We start from the raw sequence: 16,790 nt of genomic DNA, 5'->3' as shown, positions 1-16,790 counted from the left end.
GTGGATTCTAATCCCGGGCTCTGCCCCTTGTCTGCCGTGTGAGCGCGGGCAAGTCACTTGGCTTCCCTGGGCCTCGGTTACCGCGTCTGTAAAATAGGGATCAAGACTGTGAAACCCACGACGTGGGACGGGGACTGTGTCCAACCTGATCGACTTGCATCTGCCCCAGCTCTCAGTAAGCCCTGAACTTCAAAACAAACAAGAGACTGGTATATTGTCCTCTTCCAGTAGTTTACTACAGTGTCCTGGCATTCAATAAAGGCAATCGATTAGTTGACTGATAGCGATTGTGCCCGATTTCCCCGGCCTGCCCGATTCACTGTTCTAAGCACTGGGGGGAGATACACGGCGATCAGGTTGCCCACAACGAGCTGAGAGTATAGGGAGTGGAGACAGACCTTAATATAAATAAATTATAGATATGGAAATAAGTGTTCTGGGGTTGGGAGTGGGGAAGAACAAAGGGATCAGGTCGGGGCGAAGCAGAAAGGAATGGGAGGAGAGGAAAGGGGGCACTTAGGGAAGGCCTCTTGGAGGAGGTAAGGCCTTGAGGCGGGCGGGGGGAGTAATCGTCTGTCGGATTTGAGGAGGGAAGGCTTTCCAGGCCAGAGGTAGAACACGGGCCAGGGGTCGGCGGCGAGAAAGACGAGATCGGGGCACAGTGAGAAGGTTGGCAGGAGAGGAGGGAGGCGTGCGGGCTGGGTCGTAGTAGGAGAGTAGCCGGGGTGACAAAGAAGGTGAGGGCTTTAAAGCCAATGGTGAGTTTACTCCCTTCCCCCCGCCTCCACACACTCAGAAATGAACACCTTCATCCAATGAGTTGTTGAAAAATACTAACTTTATTTCTTAGTTTTGAAAAACAAAACTTCTTATCAGTAATCACGAAGCTTCCAAAGAAAAAATACATTCTGCTTTTGCCACCTTTCACAGCACGTGGTGTGCTAGACTGTCCTTGCAATACAGTATGGTCCAAGTTGGCTGATCACACACCGACTACGATTAAGATTGTCACCTCGATTACAATCAGACGCGGAGTACATATAAATAAATACATTACCGTACCGTGTTTTGAAGTACACCAAGAACACTACACGTGACAGGACCAGAGAAGAAATGGGTCACTCAAATAGAACACGAGACCACAAATGGAGTCAGGGCAATCCGGGTCCACTATGAAGGAAACTTCCGGAGCGGACGGTCACAGACGGACGTCGGGGTTTAGGCGAACGACTGAGGAGATCTCCTTTAGTTATCACCCTTAGTACCGGGGTGCCGCGATCGCCAGCCAAGCTCCCTAAGACAGTCACTTCTGGCCACAGAGCGTTAGTAAGAGTGCGACAGAAACCAGCCACAGATTGTGCGGCTGTTCTTTTTAACCTCCCTCCGTCTCTCACCTCCGGCTTCTCCCCGACGCGAGGCTCGGGGCCGAGTGGAGAGAGCTGCTGGGGAAAAACTCACCCACCATCGGCCCGGGCGACTCTTCCATTCTCTCGAGACTAAACACTCTGCAGAAGATTCTTCACGAAGGAAGACGCAGGTCACCCGGTTGTGCGTTACTTCAGGGGTCCGGGGAAACGTCTCCGGGGTGGCCCGAGCGTCGGGGGGCTGCCTGCCGGCCGGTCACCCCACTTTTTCACCCGGGCGGAGAAACGCCAGCTTGGAACAATCGAGGCTTTCCTGGCCCTCGCTGACGACTTCCACGATGCGTGTGCCGTTTTCCACGATCGTGGCGGGCGCTATGATCCTAATGATTCCTACGGGTGCCGCAGCTGAGCACAAGAGCACGAATTCTTCTGAGCACAAGTTTTTTAATATTTTTTTCTACGTTCTGAATCACGGATTTCTAGAAAACCGAGCGCACAGCTTATTTTTGCCCAAAATCCACATGAAAAATACCCCCGCAAAAAAAGATCTCAAAGCGGGAGGTGTTGGGAGGGCAAGATCCATGCTTTGACAGACATGATCTGAATACTAAGGGGAAGCCTGACCCCAAAACATATCCTTTATTTTACATCGTCTGTTGTCATCTCCCATGACAACTTTATGCCCCAAGCCTAACTAAGGGCCCGAGAAGGGTGGGGAGGTCAAGGGGAAGGATAGTTAAATAAACATCCCGATCAATTGTACGATGTACATGGAATGGTCGACTCTGGAGAAAGTCTAGAGGGAGTGGGTGGGTCTCGTAAAAATCTAGAAGAGGAAGGCAGAGCTTGGCGGTGGTGGATTTCTGCACTGCCGTGGAATGTTCGTGGCTTCAATCGACCAATCCCTCAGTGATATTTACTGAGCCCTTGTGTGCAGAGCACTGAACTAAGCACTTGGGAGAAGACAATACAACCTAGTTGGCAGACACATTCCCTGCCCGTAACGAGCTTACAGTCTAGAGGGGGGCGGATATAAAAGGGATTCAAACTCACAGAGCTCGGAGGGGAGGCCCTATTAAAAGCCTGGACCAGCACACTGAGCTATCACTAAAGACTTCCTCTTTCCGGACAAAGCCCCGGCCTGGATTAGATTTAAAATCTCGGACGGGACAGTGGGTGGGACACTGCTGTCTTCAGCCTTTCAGTCAGCCTGCACGCAGTTAAGCACTCCAGAAACACCACCGATCGATCAGAGGATCGGATCACCGAGGGTCACGGCTCTAACGTGTCAGATGGAGGTTTCGTGGTCTTGCTGACCGGAGAGGTTCTTCGATGATTTGGAGGTCTCTTTCGGCTTCCCTACGACCAGGTTTTCTCTGGGCACAGCGCCTACCCAGCCTCCGCACCCCATCACGGCCATTGTCCCCGTGCCCTGCCGATGCAGACGACTTGGGCGTCTCTTTTTTTTCCTTACTGTATTTGTGAAGTCCTTGGTATGTGCCAGAAACTGTACTAAGCGCTGGGGGTAGACACAAGCTAATCAGGCTGGACACGGTCCGTGTCCCACGTGGGCTTCCCAGTTCGTTCACTCAATCGTACTTATCGAGCGCTTACTGTATGCGGTCTTCATCCCCATTTTACGGAGGAGGTGACCGAGGCCCAGAGAAGTGATGTGACTTGCCCGAGGTCACACGGCAGGAGCCGACATTAGAACCCAGGTCCTTCCGACTCCCAGGCCCCAGGCTCTATCCACTAGGCCACGTTGCTTCTTGCTGCTCTGCATTGACCGAGGAAATGAAAGCTGAACCAACACTGAGAACCGGGCTCACCTGAGCTCCTCCATTTCCCGGCCCCACAGTGGAATCTAAGAGTCAACTTCGGGCTGGGCCGGAGAAAGGGATTTGAAGGTGGGCTCGGCTCCTGCCTCTACTCCAACCACGGGCTCCTCTGCTTTCCGGAGTGGATTTTGGGGGGCTCTGGGGTGGACCTGAACGTGCTCCTTACACATCAAACGGGAAATTAAGGCAGGGACCGCTCCTGAAAACCCATCCGCTCCCAGAGGCAGCTAAGGCAGCCTGTGTGAGATGCTAAAGGCTTATCTTTGGGAGACGTGCATCTTCCACGGCTTACGTCCAACTGACGTGATTCAGACTTCCGAGTGGTCGGATCGAACCAGGAGACTGTCGGGATGTCGCTGGGAACAAGGGAACGTAGACCACTTTCTCCGGGAAGGCGAAGCAATCGAGCCGAGCTCAGTCTCCCTCCACCTTTCCCATCTCTCGTCTCTCCCTAAGGGAGAGGGCGAGACAGCAGATCTCTCTGGAGCCGTGCGTGTGTCCTAAGCAGATCTGCAGCTCATGCCGGGATTCAACGAGGGAATCCGCCCTCCGCCAGCAGAAACGTAAGGAGCGGTGGGTCTCGCGCATACACGATGGACCCCGGAACCGAGATTATTCTTCCGCCCTCATCCTCGTTCCGGGGAACAAACTTCCCCCGCTGCTAGTCTGGGGCACCTTCTTTGGCCCTCATTTTTCTAAGGCTCTTGCTCTCCCTGATACTCGGAGCTCAGTAAAAGTGCTCTTTCACCAGCTTCCAGAAATGTGATTTCCAAGAAAGGAAAAGGCGCACAAGTTAGAAATAAAGGAAAAAGGGCAAAGCAGAGGAGACTTCCCTTTCAACGCCGAATGCATAGCGACCAGAAACTAGGACTAGTAACAGTATCTACTAAGCGCCTACTTTGTGTGGAACACTGTACTAAGGGCCGAGAGGGTGGAGGGGGCGGGGACCCACAGGTGGAAGTGCGAAAAGGGGGGAGCTTCCTCACTAAGCGTGGTGGGTGGCTTTGTGTGACTTGTTCTCCTCGTGTTCACCCGGTAGACAGCTCACACCGGAACCGATGTGACAACGTGACCTATTCAAAAAATCTTGGCCGACTTGATAATTTGATAAATAGATATTTGACAGAAGAGCTTCGGTTTGGAAATTTTGCAACTCGTTCAATCTATTTTCCAAAAAAGGAGATAAATTGAGCAGTTAACCCAGCAGGAAATCCTAAATGGATTTTCTGACGTTTGCAAAGGCCTTAAGGTTTATTGATGGCCCTTTCTTTAACTGGGTTAGGGCTGAGGAGGGGAGGGGAGGGTAAGGGGGCCCACAGAGGGAAGCCGTAGGAGAGCGTGGTGATAAAGAGGAATATTAGCGGGGTGGAAAAACCGAGGACAACAAATACAGCTCGGCCTGGGTTTTGATAATTTAGACAGTAATGCTGAATTGAAGCTCACTTTAGAGGAAATTCAATAGCTTCCAAACCACATTCAGAACTCACTCGGCTTCCTGACTGCACGACTCCGGTCTGGAACTCCAAGCTGGGGGCCCGGAAAGATCGATACCCGGCCCGGTGTTGAACTCAGTTCCCCAGAAGCGAATTCATTAGGTTGCCACATGGCCAAATGCTGATTTCAACTGCGTAAATTGCCTTTATAAATCCTAGCCTTTAATGGAATTCACAACCAGTACCACGGGAGAGTCAGGGCAGATTCCAGATGCAGATTTATGGGCCGGGAACAGTCAAAAAACAGCTCTCCCCATCATTCAGGGACCGGGGACAAAATTTAATAAGGACATTTACCACGCCACAAATGGGCACAAGCGTGTCTATCCCAGAACGCCCAGTAGGCAGACGCTTGGAAATAGGTGAGGGGAACCCTTCGAAAGGTGTGTCTTGTAGCTCAGAAATACCAAAGGGTGTCGGCCCCAATTTGGGAAGTGAAGAACAGCACCGTGTTTTGTGAAAACTGCAAGCCGTGACACCCGTCCCCAATTAATCCCCAGGGAACAGAACAAACCCAACCGCCCCCATCCTCCTCTGCCAACGTTCGGACCCACGGGAGGACGATCACATCAGAGTATACAAATTCTCACCTTCCAAAAACAAAGTAAGCTGAGAACGACTAAGTGGGCAAGACGCCAATGACTTTGGAAATCATCCTACCGCTACAGCTGCTCATCGGACGCAGAGGAGCAACGGAACTGAACGGACGCACGGAAAACGGACCAGCTTAAGAACCAAGTGGACGGTACAACATCGGTGGGGGAGGGGGAGGATGGATGTCTCAAGGCTGAAGGCGGGTAGCCACTCTACAATGCTGAAGGAAGTTGGCGGACACTGAAGCTGTTCGATCCCGTACTCAACCGCGCCGCCCGGGAGAACCGTCCCGCTCTGTCAGGGCGGCCTCCGCCTCTCGGGGAATCGGGCTTGGGGAGGCAAGAGTGTTCGACATGTGGCAGAACAGAACCGCCCGAGAGTTCCACACGCTCTTCCCTTTGCTCCTTCTGGTGAGGATTTTTGGGACCGGAGCTGCCCCAGGCACATAAATCTGGGCTGTCTTTTCATCATTAGTGAATTTGGCATTTCTTCTGAAGGCGGGGGAGGGGGCGAAAAAAAATACTCAGGAAGATGGGTCAAATAATTTTCCCCTAATCACCCTAGATGTGAGATTTCTAACCATGCAGAAATCTTGGTACATACCGAAGGACGCTAATATTCGATCGATAAATGAATCAGGAGCTACCGGATCAGCACACGCCCACGTAGGATTGTTAAACTCTGGGCTATTTTCTGAACCTATAAAAATGACACTGGACCGAGCTAATATATATCGTTTTAGGTCTGGATACCTCACGTCTGCTGGTAGCAGGGAAAAAGGAACGTTCTCGGATGACAGAAAACCAACTCTCCGGTTTGGCGCTATTGAAACCTGCCAGGATTGCTACGTTTTGGGGCTGATCCTCGAAATTAAAGTGCAGATTAGAAGACTGGCATCTAAGACTCTGAACGTGAAATAGACAATTACGCGTAACATCTGCTGCTACTATAGAATATAGAGCTAATAGAGGCAACCCTCAGAATAGTACAGGACGGATGAAAATATGCATCGCGTTGCAATCACCCTTCTCCTAGCCTTACCTACGTCGTCGGGGGCGACGCAGGAAGCGGTAAGGGGGATAATCTACTCTCCGTTACCGAGACCCCCGGGGGCGGCGCCTGGCTGCCCGGTCCCTTACAGCGTACAGTCGAAAGTCGGGGATTCGTTTAGTATCGTAGAAGGTGGCTCGGGGCGCCTCGTCTGGGTAATTTTCTGTTTGGGGTTTTTCATTTCCTCCTCCTCCTCGGTTTCACTTTCGCAGACGTGGACGACCACGCTCGGTGTCGACTCGGTGCCCGCGTGAAGCTCATACTTCTCTCCTAAGGGAGGAAAAAATAAATAAATAAATAAATGACAGGCAACAGAGCGGCCGCCTCTTCTTCCCTTCCTTTAAACTGTGTCGTTGACGTGTCGCCCGGGCTTCTACTCTGCTACCCACAGGAGGAGTATGGCCCCACCTAGGAGCGAGCGGGCACGTATTACCCATTCCTCAACGGGATCTGGTGGTTCTGGTCTGGCGGGCACTGCTCCCCCAGACATTTCCACTCCTTCCCCTTGATGCCTTATGATGTCTGAAGCCTGGAAAAGGGGAGCCCAAGGGCCAGGGCAAACAAGGACCCCGCTCAGGCCTCTCTACTCTGTCGCAGTGGGGACCGCCCGGCCTCGCTGTCCGGGTCTGGCATCGGCCCAGGGGACATCTCACCCACCCGGTCTGTACGGCTGAAAGCTCCAGCCTCGGGCCGACTGGACAACCGGCACGGGCCTCCCGGGGCGATCCCGGTTCTCTGGGTTTAATGCCGCTTCAAAGTCTCCAGTGGCACTTCCCTGGTGCCCGAGGGAAAGATGGGAATTCTTCTATGCCCCCCCAGGGGCCTCGTGCTACAGCGATACTCCATTTGGGCTTCCACGGTCACCCTCCCTGCCGGGCCGATCTTTGATATCACCGCTGCCTTAGGACGATGGAGGGCCCGGGTGCAAACCCCAGCCGCCAAATGCCCTTAAACCAACTCTTTTCCTGTTCTACTTTTACACATAAGTAATGTTTCCCTGGATTTGGGGGAAAATGAAGGGCCCAATTTGGAGGAAATTATCTAGAAATTGGGAAAGGGGGGGTCTCGGAGAACCAATCAATCAATCAACTGCATTTATTGAGCATTTACTGTGCGCCGAGCACCGTACTAAGCACGGAGACTCTCTGTTCCGCTACCAATCTCCGGAAACTCTCCCGGTGTCGCCGGACTTGGGCTTCTCCCTCGGTCAACTGAATTCCACAGCTGGCCGACCTCAGGGGAGGAGCCCTCAGATCGACCGGTGGATCCCCGCGGGGGGTCCGGGGAAACCCGAGGCGACCCCAGGCGCTGGAGGAAGCCAGCCGAACAGTCCGCAGGATAACGTCCTTACCTGGGCCCAGTTTAGAAACGGCGCAGAGTAAGTCGTAGTTTATAACGGGCATCGCGTCCTCGCTCTGCTTCCACCCGACAGGGGGAGATGCTGGGGGGGATATCAGGAACTGCTTGACAGGCTGAGGGGGCAGTAGGTAAGATTTATCTCCAGTTTCGTTAGACATTTGAACCTGAGGGGAAACAATTCATTCACTCGTTCATTTGTATTTAAGGAGCATTTAGTGTGTGCAGGGCACTGTACTAAGCACTTGGGAGCGGACGACGCAACAATGAAGAGACACATTTCCTACCTGAGTCAAGTTTATAGCCTGGGGAGGGGGAGACTGACATCAATACAAATAAATGACAGATATGTACAAAAGTGCTGGGGGGCTGGGAGGGGAGAAGAACAAAGGGAGCGAGTCAGGCGATACAGAAGGGAGAAGGAGAAGAGGAAAGGAAGGGGGGGAGGCTTAGTCTGGGAAGGCCTCTTGGAGGAGATGTACCTTCAATAAGGTTTTGAAAGTGGGGAGAGTAACTGTGTTTCGGATTTGAGGAGGGAGGGCATTCCAAGCCAGAAGCGTACTCTTTGGCAAACCAAACTTTTCCTCTATTCTTCCTCACACTGTCCATCCCCTATCCCTTTCCCGCTTTCTCTGGTGAACTGGAAACCCCAAGCGGAAGAGAAGTGGCATGGCCTAGTGAAAAGAGCACAGGCTCGGGAGTAAGGAGACTTGGGTTCTGATCCCGGCTCTGCCAACTGCTTGCTGTGTGATCTTGGGCAAAGCACCTCACTTCTCTGGGCCTCAGTTCCCTCATCTATAAAACGGGGATTAGGACTATGAGCCCTTTGTGGGATAGGGACAGCGTCCAACCCTTACCTTGAACATACCCCAGCACTTAGTACAGTGCCTGGCACATGGTAAGTGCTTAACAAATACCATCATTATTATTATTATACAGTAGGCACTCAAGTACCATCTGAAAAAGTAGGGTAGGTGGGAGCTGCAGATCTTATTTGTTAGTACGAGTTAAAATTAGCCAACTACCACTGACAGTCCTGCCTCCGGAGCATATGTCGGCTTGAGGCAGCCTGATACGGCACCAAACCCTGATGGTACAAGACGTCTACTGCACTGGGTTTTACAGAAAGGAAATTGAGCCGGCCAACGATGAATGTAAGAACACTAAAAATAGCAACTGACATACCGGGCTATGCCAGCGACCCAGGATCTAGTAGTCGACAGTAGTGACGAGAGATCCATGCCAAGCGGCACGGTCTAGCGCAGAGAGCACGGGCCTGGGATTCAAAAGATCATGGTTTCTAATCCCGGCTCCGCCACTTAGGCAGGTCACTTCACTTCTCTGGGCCTCAGTTTCCTTGACTGTAAAACAGAGATTAAATCCTCCTCCCTCCTACTTAGACTATGAGCCCCAGGTGGGACTGAGACTGCCCAACCTAATTAACTTGTATCTAGACTCTAAGATCATTTTGGGCAGGGATTATTTTATCATTCTGGTGTACTGTACTCTCCCGAGCGCTCAGTACAGTCCTCTGCACAAAATAAGCGCTCAGGCAATCCGATTGACTGACAGAAAATATCACTGATTGAGTGACCTACCCCAGAGCCTAACACCACAGTAATAATGACAATAACAATAAAAGACAGGAAAGAGAAATCACATATCCCTTTTCAGCTAATACGGGAATTTAGAAACAAGTTCCACTTAAGACTTAATTGTTAAAAACAAAGACTACCCATGTTGCCAATCATGGACTGTACGTGGAGCTCGCCAGTTTTTCTCAGCTTCAGTACGACAGAGGGACCAGAAATGCTAAAAGGAAAATGCCCTTTTGGGCCGTGAAGTACCTGAGCAAAGTACAGCTTCAGCTTTTTGCCATTGAAATCCGTTTCATGGAGTTCTATTCGGGCTCTTGCTGCTGCTTCCGGTTTACTGAAGTTTATCCTGACTCTTCGAAAGCTTTTAAACAACTGAAATGTAACTTGGTCATCGTAGACGGTGAAAAGTGCTTCAAATCTCTCCTAAAGGGACAGAGGAGGGGGGAAAAAAAGACTTTCAGTGAAAGGAATTTTAAGCGGTTTAAAATCTAAATATAATTTTGCTGCTGGGGCACTTTTACGCTAACGTTTTATTAGCTTGAATCTACCCAAGCACTTAGTACAGTGCCTGGCACGGAGTAAGAGCTTAACAAATACAAAAAAAAAATAATATTCTTTCCAAACAGTGCAAGGTCTCCGCTCCATTACTGAAATGTCACCGGTCGTCACAAAACCGCATCCTACTTTGGTTACGGTAAGTAGCATAATGCTAAAATTTAGGCTGGCTCATAGATTTTGACAGGAGTTCCAGGCCAGAGGGAGGACGTGAGCAAGAAATCGGCAGGGTGACAGGTCTCCCCGTCTAGATGGCAGCTCGCTGTGAATAGGGAACACGTCTACCAACTCAGTTGTACTGAACTATTCCCAGCACTCAGCATAGTGCTCTGCATTCAGTAAGCAATCAATAAATATCACTGATTGACTGAGAGTCCCTCATTGCTAAAAATTCTAAATTGCTCCTCTCATTCCCCCATCTCTCCAGGTGCGACCCCGAGAGGGGAATTCCCAACTCGCTTGTGATGAAAAAAAGTCTCCCAATTTGGAATAATGTGTCGGTTTATTGCTATTCTGTACTCTCCCAAGAGTTTCGTAAAGTGCTCTGCACAGAGTAAGGGCTCAATTTATACGACTGAACAAAGGAACCACCAGTTCTCATTTTCTGGCTCCTGATCAACTCCAAGATCATCGCACTGGTTTTTCTTTCCTTCCTAAAGAAAAGGAAGGTGTCTGAGATTAATTTCCACCTTCTCCGGCAGCAGAAAGTCTTGTTTTCCCTTCCCCTCTGTGGATATGTTTGGGGTCGGCTTATCCCAGTGATGATCTTCTGTGTTATCCTCAGCCCTCACGCTCTTCAAGTTTTTTTTTTTTCCTTAGGGTGGGAGTAAAGTTGGAAGTAGAACAGACCCAAGCTAGTGCAAGAAACACTCCAATCCCAGAAAGCCAGGTGAGACTCAGATACAAATGCATCTTATTCCTTGGGAGGGCTTTGCAGGGGAAATAAAGGCAACAGGAAAGTTCTACGAGAGTTGGGAGGAAAGGGTGAATCACCAAACCTGCAGATATAGACATGTCCGCCACATGTCTGTTGTGTGACCTTAGATAGTCACTTAACTTCCCTGTGCCTCAGTTACCTCATCTGTACAGTGGGGATTAAGACACTAATGTGGGACAACCTGATTACTTTGTATCTACCCCAGGCTTGGCACATACTAAGCGCTTAACAAATACCATCATTATTCTTATTCTTATTATCATCGGCATGCTGGGAAACCTCTGTTACAGTGAAATTCCTTATCAGGAAAGGCTGTCAAGAATAGTACTGGCAATAATAACAACGATAATGATAATAATAGTATTTATCAAGTACTTACTCTATGCCAAGCACTGTACTACAAGATACAAGATAATCGGGTTAGACACAGCCCATGTCCCTCATGGGACTCCCAGTCTAAGGGGGAGGGAAGTTCTTAGAACAATGCTGGGCACTTAGTAAACACTTAACCAATATCATAAAAAAAGAGAAGGAAACTGTAAATGGTCCACAAAACCAACAGAACAATAAAAACGATGGAAAACAGATCCTAGAAGGAGCGGGTAAAAGGACTGAGTTTATTTGCCTATTAAAAAAAAAAAAAGGACACAAAAGGTAATTACAGGGTAGACACTGACCAGCCACCCTTCATACCCACTGAAATCTGAAAAAGAGTTAAACTTAGGCAGGATAGTTTGGGGTTTTTTTCCACTGAAATTTGAAATAGGGTTAAACTAAGGCAGGATAGTTTGGGGTTTTTTTGGTCTCTGTTTCTGATCATTTGTTGACTGGCCGAAAAACAGTGGAAAGACCAGAGAATCCCTCCATCCCACACCTACATGGAACGATCTTAAGAAGTTTAGCCACTCACCTGCCTCAAGGGAGACTCAACCAGCCCTCGAGACCCCTCGGGGATCCAGGACTTGTAGATGTGCGGGCTGGCCACCCTTTACCAAATTTTACCCACAAATGACAAGGAAAAAATTCACTGGGCGCCGCCTTCCTCCAAAATAACAAGTGGGGAGAAAAAACAAAACCACCCCAATTAAAACGTATCTCGAAATACCTGACCGAAAGTGATAATGGTACTTGTTTGATCCAAAGGTCACCGATTTCAACAGGGCCTTTGCGTCCTCTCACCAGAACGGTCCCCTCAGACCTGAAGTTTCACCTGTGTTTACAAATCCTCTGGTCTGTAAGCCCAGTGTGGGCAGGGAAACTATCTGCCAACTCTGTTGCAGTGTGCTCTCCCAAACGATTAGTACAGTGCTCTGCACACAGCAAGCGCTCAAAAAAAATACCACTGATGGACTGATTGTGGGCAGGGAACAAATCTGCCAATTCTGTTGCGCTGCACTCTCCCAAGCACTCTGTATGGTGCTCTGCACAAAAAATATCATCGATGACGACGATCTGATCTTTTTTCTGAACCTTAAAATATCACCTGGAAAGAAGACTAGAGAGGCTGGAGTATGATTTCCTGAATTTGAGTACATTTCTCAGCATCTCTCTTCTGGGCTCATTTCCCAAGAGGGATCTGTTCTTACTAAGTGCTGGATCTCTGATTTTTTAAAAATCAATCTCTTTTGGCCTTCTTTGGAGCACTTTCTAAATGCTAAACAGGGTGAGAGGTAGCTAGGAATCATTAGCATTGTTCAGATAAGTACAGTTTGTGCAAGAGCCTAGTTCTTCCTCTTTTAAAATCTAATCTGTTTAATTGCTTCCTTCTTTTTACTTCCCTCCCTTAAGCAATATGTTTTATGGACTAGTTGGAGGTCAAGAATGCAAATAACGCCACCGATATTCTGCAGGCAGGGTAGCTTATCTGATCCTGGAAGCTACAGTCCCTTCTCCATCTTCCTTCCCAAATGACTTCTGGTTCTCTCACGCCAGAAACGTGTTTTTTTTAAAAAATTTTATGATGGTTGTTGAGCGCTCTGACTCCGCCACGTCTGACCTTGGGCAAGTCACTGGTCTGTGCCTCAGTTACCTCATGTGTGAAATGGGGATTAAGATGGCGGAGCCCTATGTGGGATAGGGACTGTGACCATCCTGATTAGCTTGTACCTACCCCAGTGCCTAGTACAGTGCCTGGGACATAGTAAGTGCTTAAATACCATTTAAAAAACCCTTTCTAGGTGTCAAACATTGTTCTAAGCATGGTGTAGAGACAAGTGAATTAGGTTGGACACAGTCCCGGTTCCGCACGGGGCTCACAGTCTAAGTAGGAGGGAGAACAGGAGAACTGAGGCACAGAGCAGTTAAGTGACTTGCCCAAGGTCACACAGCAAGCGTTTGGCAGAGTCGGGACTTGGTCCTTGTTCTTTCTGCTAGGCCACGCTACTTCTCTATTGTTGTTAGTTGGGGGGGGGGTCAATCAATCAATGATCTTTATTAAGTGCTTACGGTGCGCAGAACACTGTACAACATAACCGAGTTGGTAGTCATGGTCCCTGACCACAACGAGGTTAGAGTCTAGAAGGGGAAGACAGGCATTAGTATCAACAAATAAATTATGGATATGCACAGAGGGGTAAATAAAGGTTACAAATCAAGTACAAGGGTGACGCAGAAGAGAGTGGGAGAAGAGGAAATGAGGGCTTTGCCGGGGAAGGGCTTCTGGAGAAGATGGGTCTTCGCTAAGGCTTGGAAGGTGGGGAGAGGGATGTCGGTCCCAAGCAGGGGCTGGTAGGGAAACCACATAACTCTGCCTGTGTTGGGTAAATACAGTGGGGACTGTACTGAGAAGCAGTGTGGTCTAATACATAGAGCACAAGCCTGGCGGTCAGAAGGACTGGGTTCTAATCCCAGCTCTGCCACTCGTCTGCTGTGTGATCTCAGGCAAGTCATTTAACCTCTCTGTGCCTCAGTTACCTCACTTTGAAAAATGGGGATTAAGACCGTGAGCCCCATATGGGTGTGTAAACTCACTGTGGGCAGGGAATATGTCTGTTGTACTCTTCCAAGCATTTAGTACAGTGCTCAATTAATACGACTGACAGGGACTGCGTCCAGCCGGATTACTTTGTATTTACCCAAGCACTCAGAACAGTGTCTGGCACCCTGTAAACACTTAACAAATACCATTGAAAAACAGGAAGCTGTGGGCACCCAAGTAATAAAAATAAGTGGGCACTAATAGTCCTCTAGGGTCATAAGCCTTTCCCCAAGCTGGGCAGTGTTCAGAGTCACAAGCAACAACCTCTCTCGCCTGGGTCACTGTTTGCTCCAGGCCAAATTTCACCCTTGGGAACCTGGCTTCCAAAACGGAACAGCCCCACCATGAGTAACAAAGAGAACCCACTAAATCCATATGGATAAATGTATACATTCTGAATAATCCAAGCTTAAATGGAAATACTGTGGCTTATGTGATTCCCTTTCACGTCTCAAAGACTTCAATGGGTTTACTTTAACATTTTAATATTTTACGAACGCTAAAAGCAACCTAGCAGACAGGTGCCATGGAATTACGGGAAATGGTTTTTTGGACTTTGTTGGCTTTTTTTTCCAGTAGAAGAGTCCAAACCAAAAAACAAACCAAAAAAAACCCCTTATTTGTAATAACCCCTGACATTTTCAAAATATTGAGTTCACCAATGTGTACCTTCATCATTTCCATTTTTTCTGCTAGAATACCAATTTATCTGAAAAGCCAATATTTTTTTGTGTGCAATTAGAATTAAAAATCACTGCACACAGCCTGGCTTTGCCATCTGTCCCAGAGTTATTTACTTCAGTAACGTTTCATTTCATTTCCTTTGCAGGATAGATGGAATATCAAATAGCACAGTTACGTGATTAGGTATTCAACATGTGGACCAGTGGACTTATTTCACTGGAACAATTCCAGATTTAGTCTATAACATCACTGTGGGGACTCTAAATTCATATGCTCAAGTGAACAAAGCTAAAGATATGAGTATTCCAAAACGAGTGCGGATTCTGTTGCACTGTACTCTCCCAAGCACTTACTTCAACTATCTGCTCATGGTAAGTGCTCAATAAATTAACAGACTGACGGAGCAATCAACGATTTTGGATGGTACTTTCTAAGCTTCAGAAAATAATTCACGATAATGTGTGGCCTCTCATTTAAACCAAGTTAAAAAAAGAGGATTCTCTCTCAGTTTTAGTTATCTCCTAAGTTGAAAATGCTACACATTGAGACTTAAAAACAATGAAACCATTCTATCATTTGAGGAGGGAATATTTAGTTATTTGAGGCTGCAGTGTTCAGCGGCATTTAAGTATCTGTGCTTTGCAGCAATCAGCACCAACAAAATGCAGTTTTTGCAACACGAAAATGACAAAATGATAAAAAGAACAGGCAAGAAACACAGTTCAAAGAGACAGCAGTGAAAAAGCACACCAAAACAAAATGGAGGCAAAGCTACTTCTGCATGACAACACACTATTCCTTGGCTGATAACAGGGGCAAAAAGTCAATGCTAATAGGCACATGGAAAATTTGAAAGTAACATCTGAACATGTGTATGTACAGAGAAGCAGCATGACCTAGTGGACAGAGCACGGGGCCCGGGAGTCCAGAAAGACCTGGGTTCTAATTCCGGCTCCGCCCCTTGTCTCCTATGTGCTTAACTTCTCTGTGCCTCAGTTACCGCATCTGTAAAATGGAGATTAATACTGTGAGCCCCAGGTGAGAGATGGACTGTGTCCAACCTAATTAGCTGTATCTATCCCAGCGCTTAGTATGGTGGCCGGCACTCAACAAATACCATGGAAAATACAAAAAAATCTATGTGCAAATAGAGGTTTCAGTGATCGTTAAAAGTCACCTATACTAAAAGAGGTAGCTCATTTCAGTAGATACAAAACAGTGTAAGAGAAAATCTAGGCCTTTTAATAACAGCGCTATTTGTTAAGCACTGACTGTGTGCCTGTCACTGTACTAAGCACTGTTGTACAGAAGATTCCTCAAACCGGCTTCCTCAGCCTGCCCTTCTTGTCACAAACTCGATAAGATTTCTATTTTCCCCCCCTGTGGTTTCAACATCAAATCTGAAATTAATTTCTATTAATTAGAAACAAATTTCCTAGCTCATGAGCCCTCTGAGGGATAGAGGCTCTGATGTAATCATCCTGCCTCAACCTCCGGGCTTAGCACAGCACTTAGCGGCCAGTGATTGCTCAAGAGTTACTGTAGGGCTACGGTGGACAAAGAAAGGGGGAGTCAGCAGAGTAGGGTGAGGAGAGAGGGAGTTGCAGCAGAAGAGAGTATGCCTGAAGGAGCCCGGGAGAAGTAGGGGGTAACTTCTCTGTGCCTCAGTTACCTCATCTGTAAAATGGGGATTAACTGTGAGCCTCACGTGGGACAACCTGATTACCTGATCACCCTGTATCTACCCCAGCGTTTAGAACAGTGCTCTGCACATAGTAAGCGCTTAACAAATACCAACATTATTATTATTATTACTGTGGGGAAAAGTCCGACTTGACCGAACTCTCTCCAACACCCTGACTGACCCCTGAGAAACTGCTGTGGTCTAGCAGAAAGAGCACAGGACTAGGGGTCGGAGGCCCTGGGTTCTAATCCCGACTCTGCCACCTGTCTGCCGGCAATCCTGGGCAAGTCGCTTCACGGTGCCTCAGTTTCCTCATCTGTAAAACGGGGATTAAGACAGCGAGCCCCATGTGGGACAGTGACAGTGATCATCTTGTATAAATCCCAGCATTTTGTACACCGCCTGGTGAGCTCACTGTGGGGAGGAATTTGTGTTTTCGTACTCTTCCAAGAGCTTAGTACAGTGCTTTGCACACAGTAAGAGCTCAAGAAATACGACTGAATAGTAAGTGCTTCACAAATACCATAATTATCATTATTAAGATGAGGAGAAATGTTTGCCACTCCTCCCCAAACCTCCTCAAAGCCAGACCTTCCTCTTGCCTGCAGCTACTTTTCTAGAGGAGGAGAAAACGGAGGTTTTTTGGACACCAACTCTTGA

At 48.3% G+C, this 16,790-nt stretch overlaps 1 protein-coding gene across 3 annotated transcripts in view; it reads right to left on the bottom strand.

The window, feature by feature from the left end:
* Positions 1-4,281: 4,281 nt before the first annotated feature.
* RCAN3 (RCAN family member 3) overlaps positions 4,282-16,790 on the bottom strand; it is a 28,858-nt gene continuing 16,349 nt past the window's right edge. For all 3 annotated transcript variants that reach the window (XM_029080503.2, XM_029080504.2, XM_039914284.1), the window contains 3 exons: positions 9,543-9,716; positions 7,691-7,862; positions 4,282-6,609 (listed from right to left, as the gene is read on the bottom strand). In XM_029080503.2, the coding sequence (XP_028936336.1) occupies positions 6,425-6,609; positions 7,691-7,862; positions 9,543-9,716 (531 nt within the window). In that variant the 3' untranslated portion in view covers positions 4,282-6,424. The remainder of the gene's footprint in view (positions 6,610-7,690; positions 7,863-9,542; positions 9,717-16,790) is intronic.

Source organism: Ornithorhynchus anatinus, chromosome 16, assembly GCF_004115215.2.
Source record: "Ornithorhynchus anatinus isolate Pmale09 chromosome 16, mOrnAna1.pri.v4, whole genome shotgun sequence".
NCBI lineage: Eukaryota > Metazoa > Chordata > Mammalia > Monotremata > Ornithorhynchidae > Ornithorhynchus > Ornithorhynchus anatinus.
Note: the sequence above shows the minus strand (reverse complement) of the source record. Positions and strands in the feature narration are given on the sequence as shown.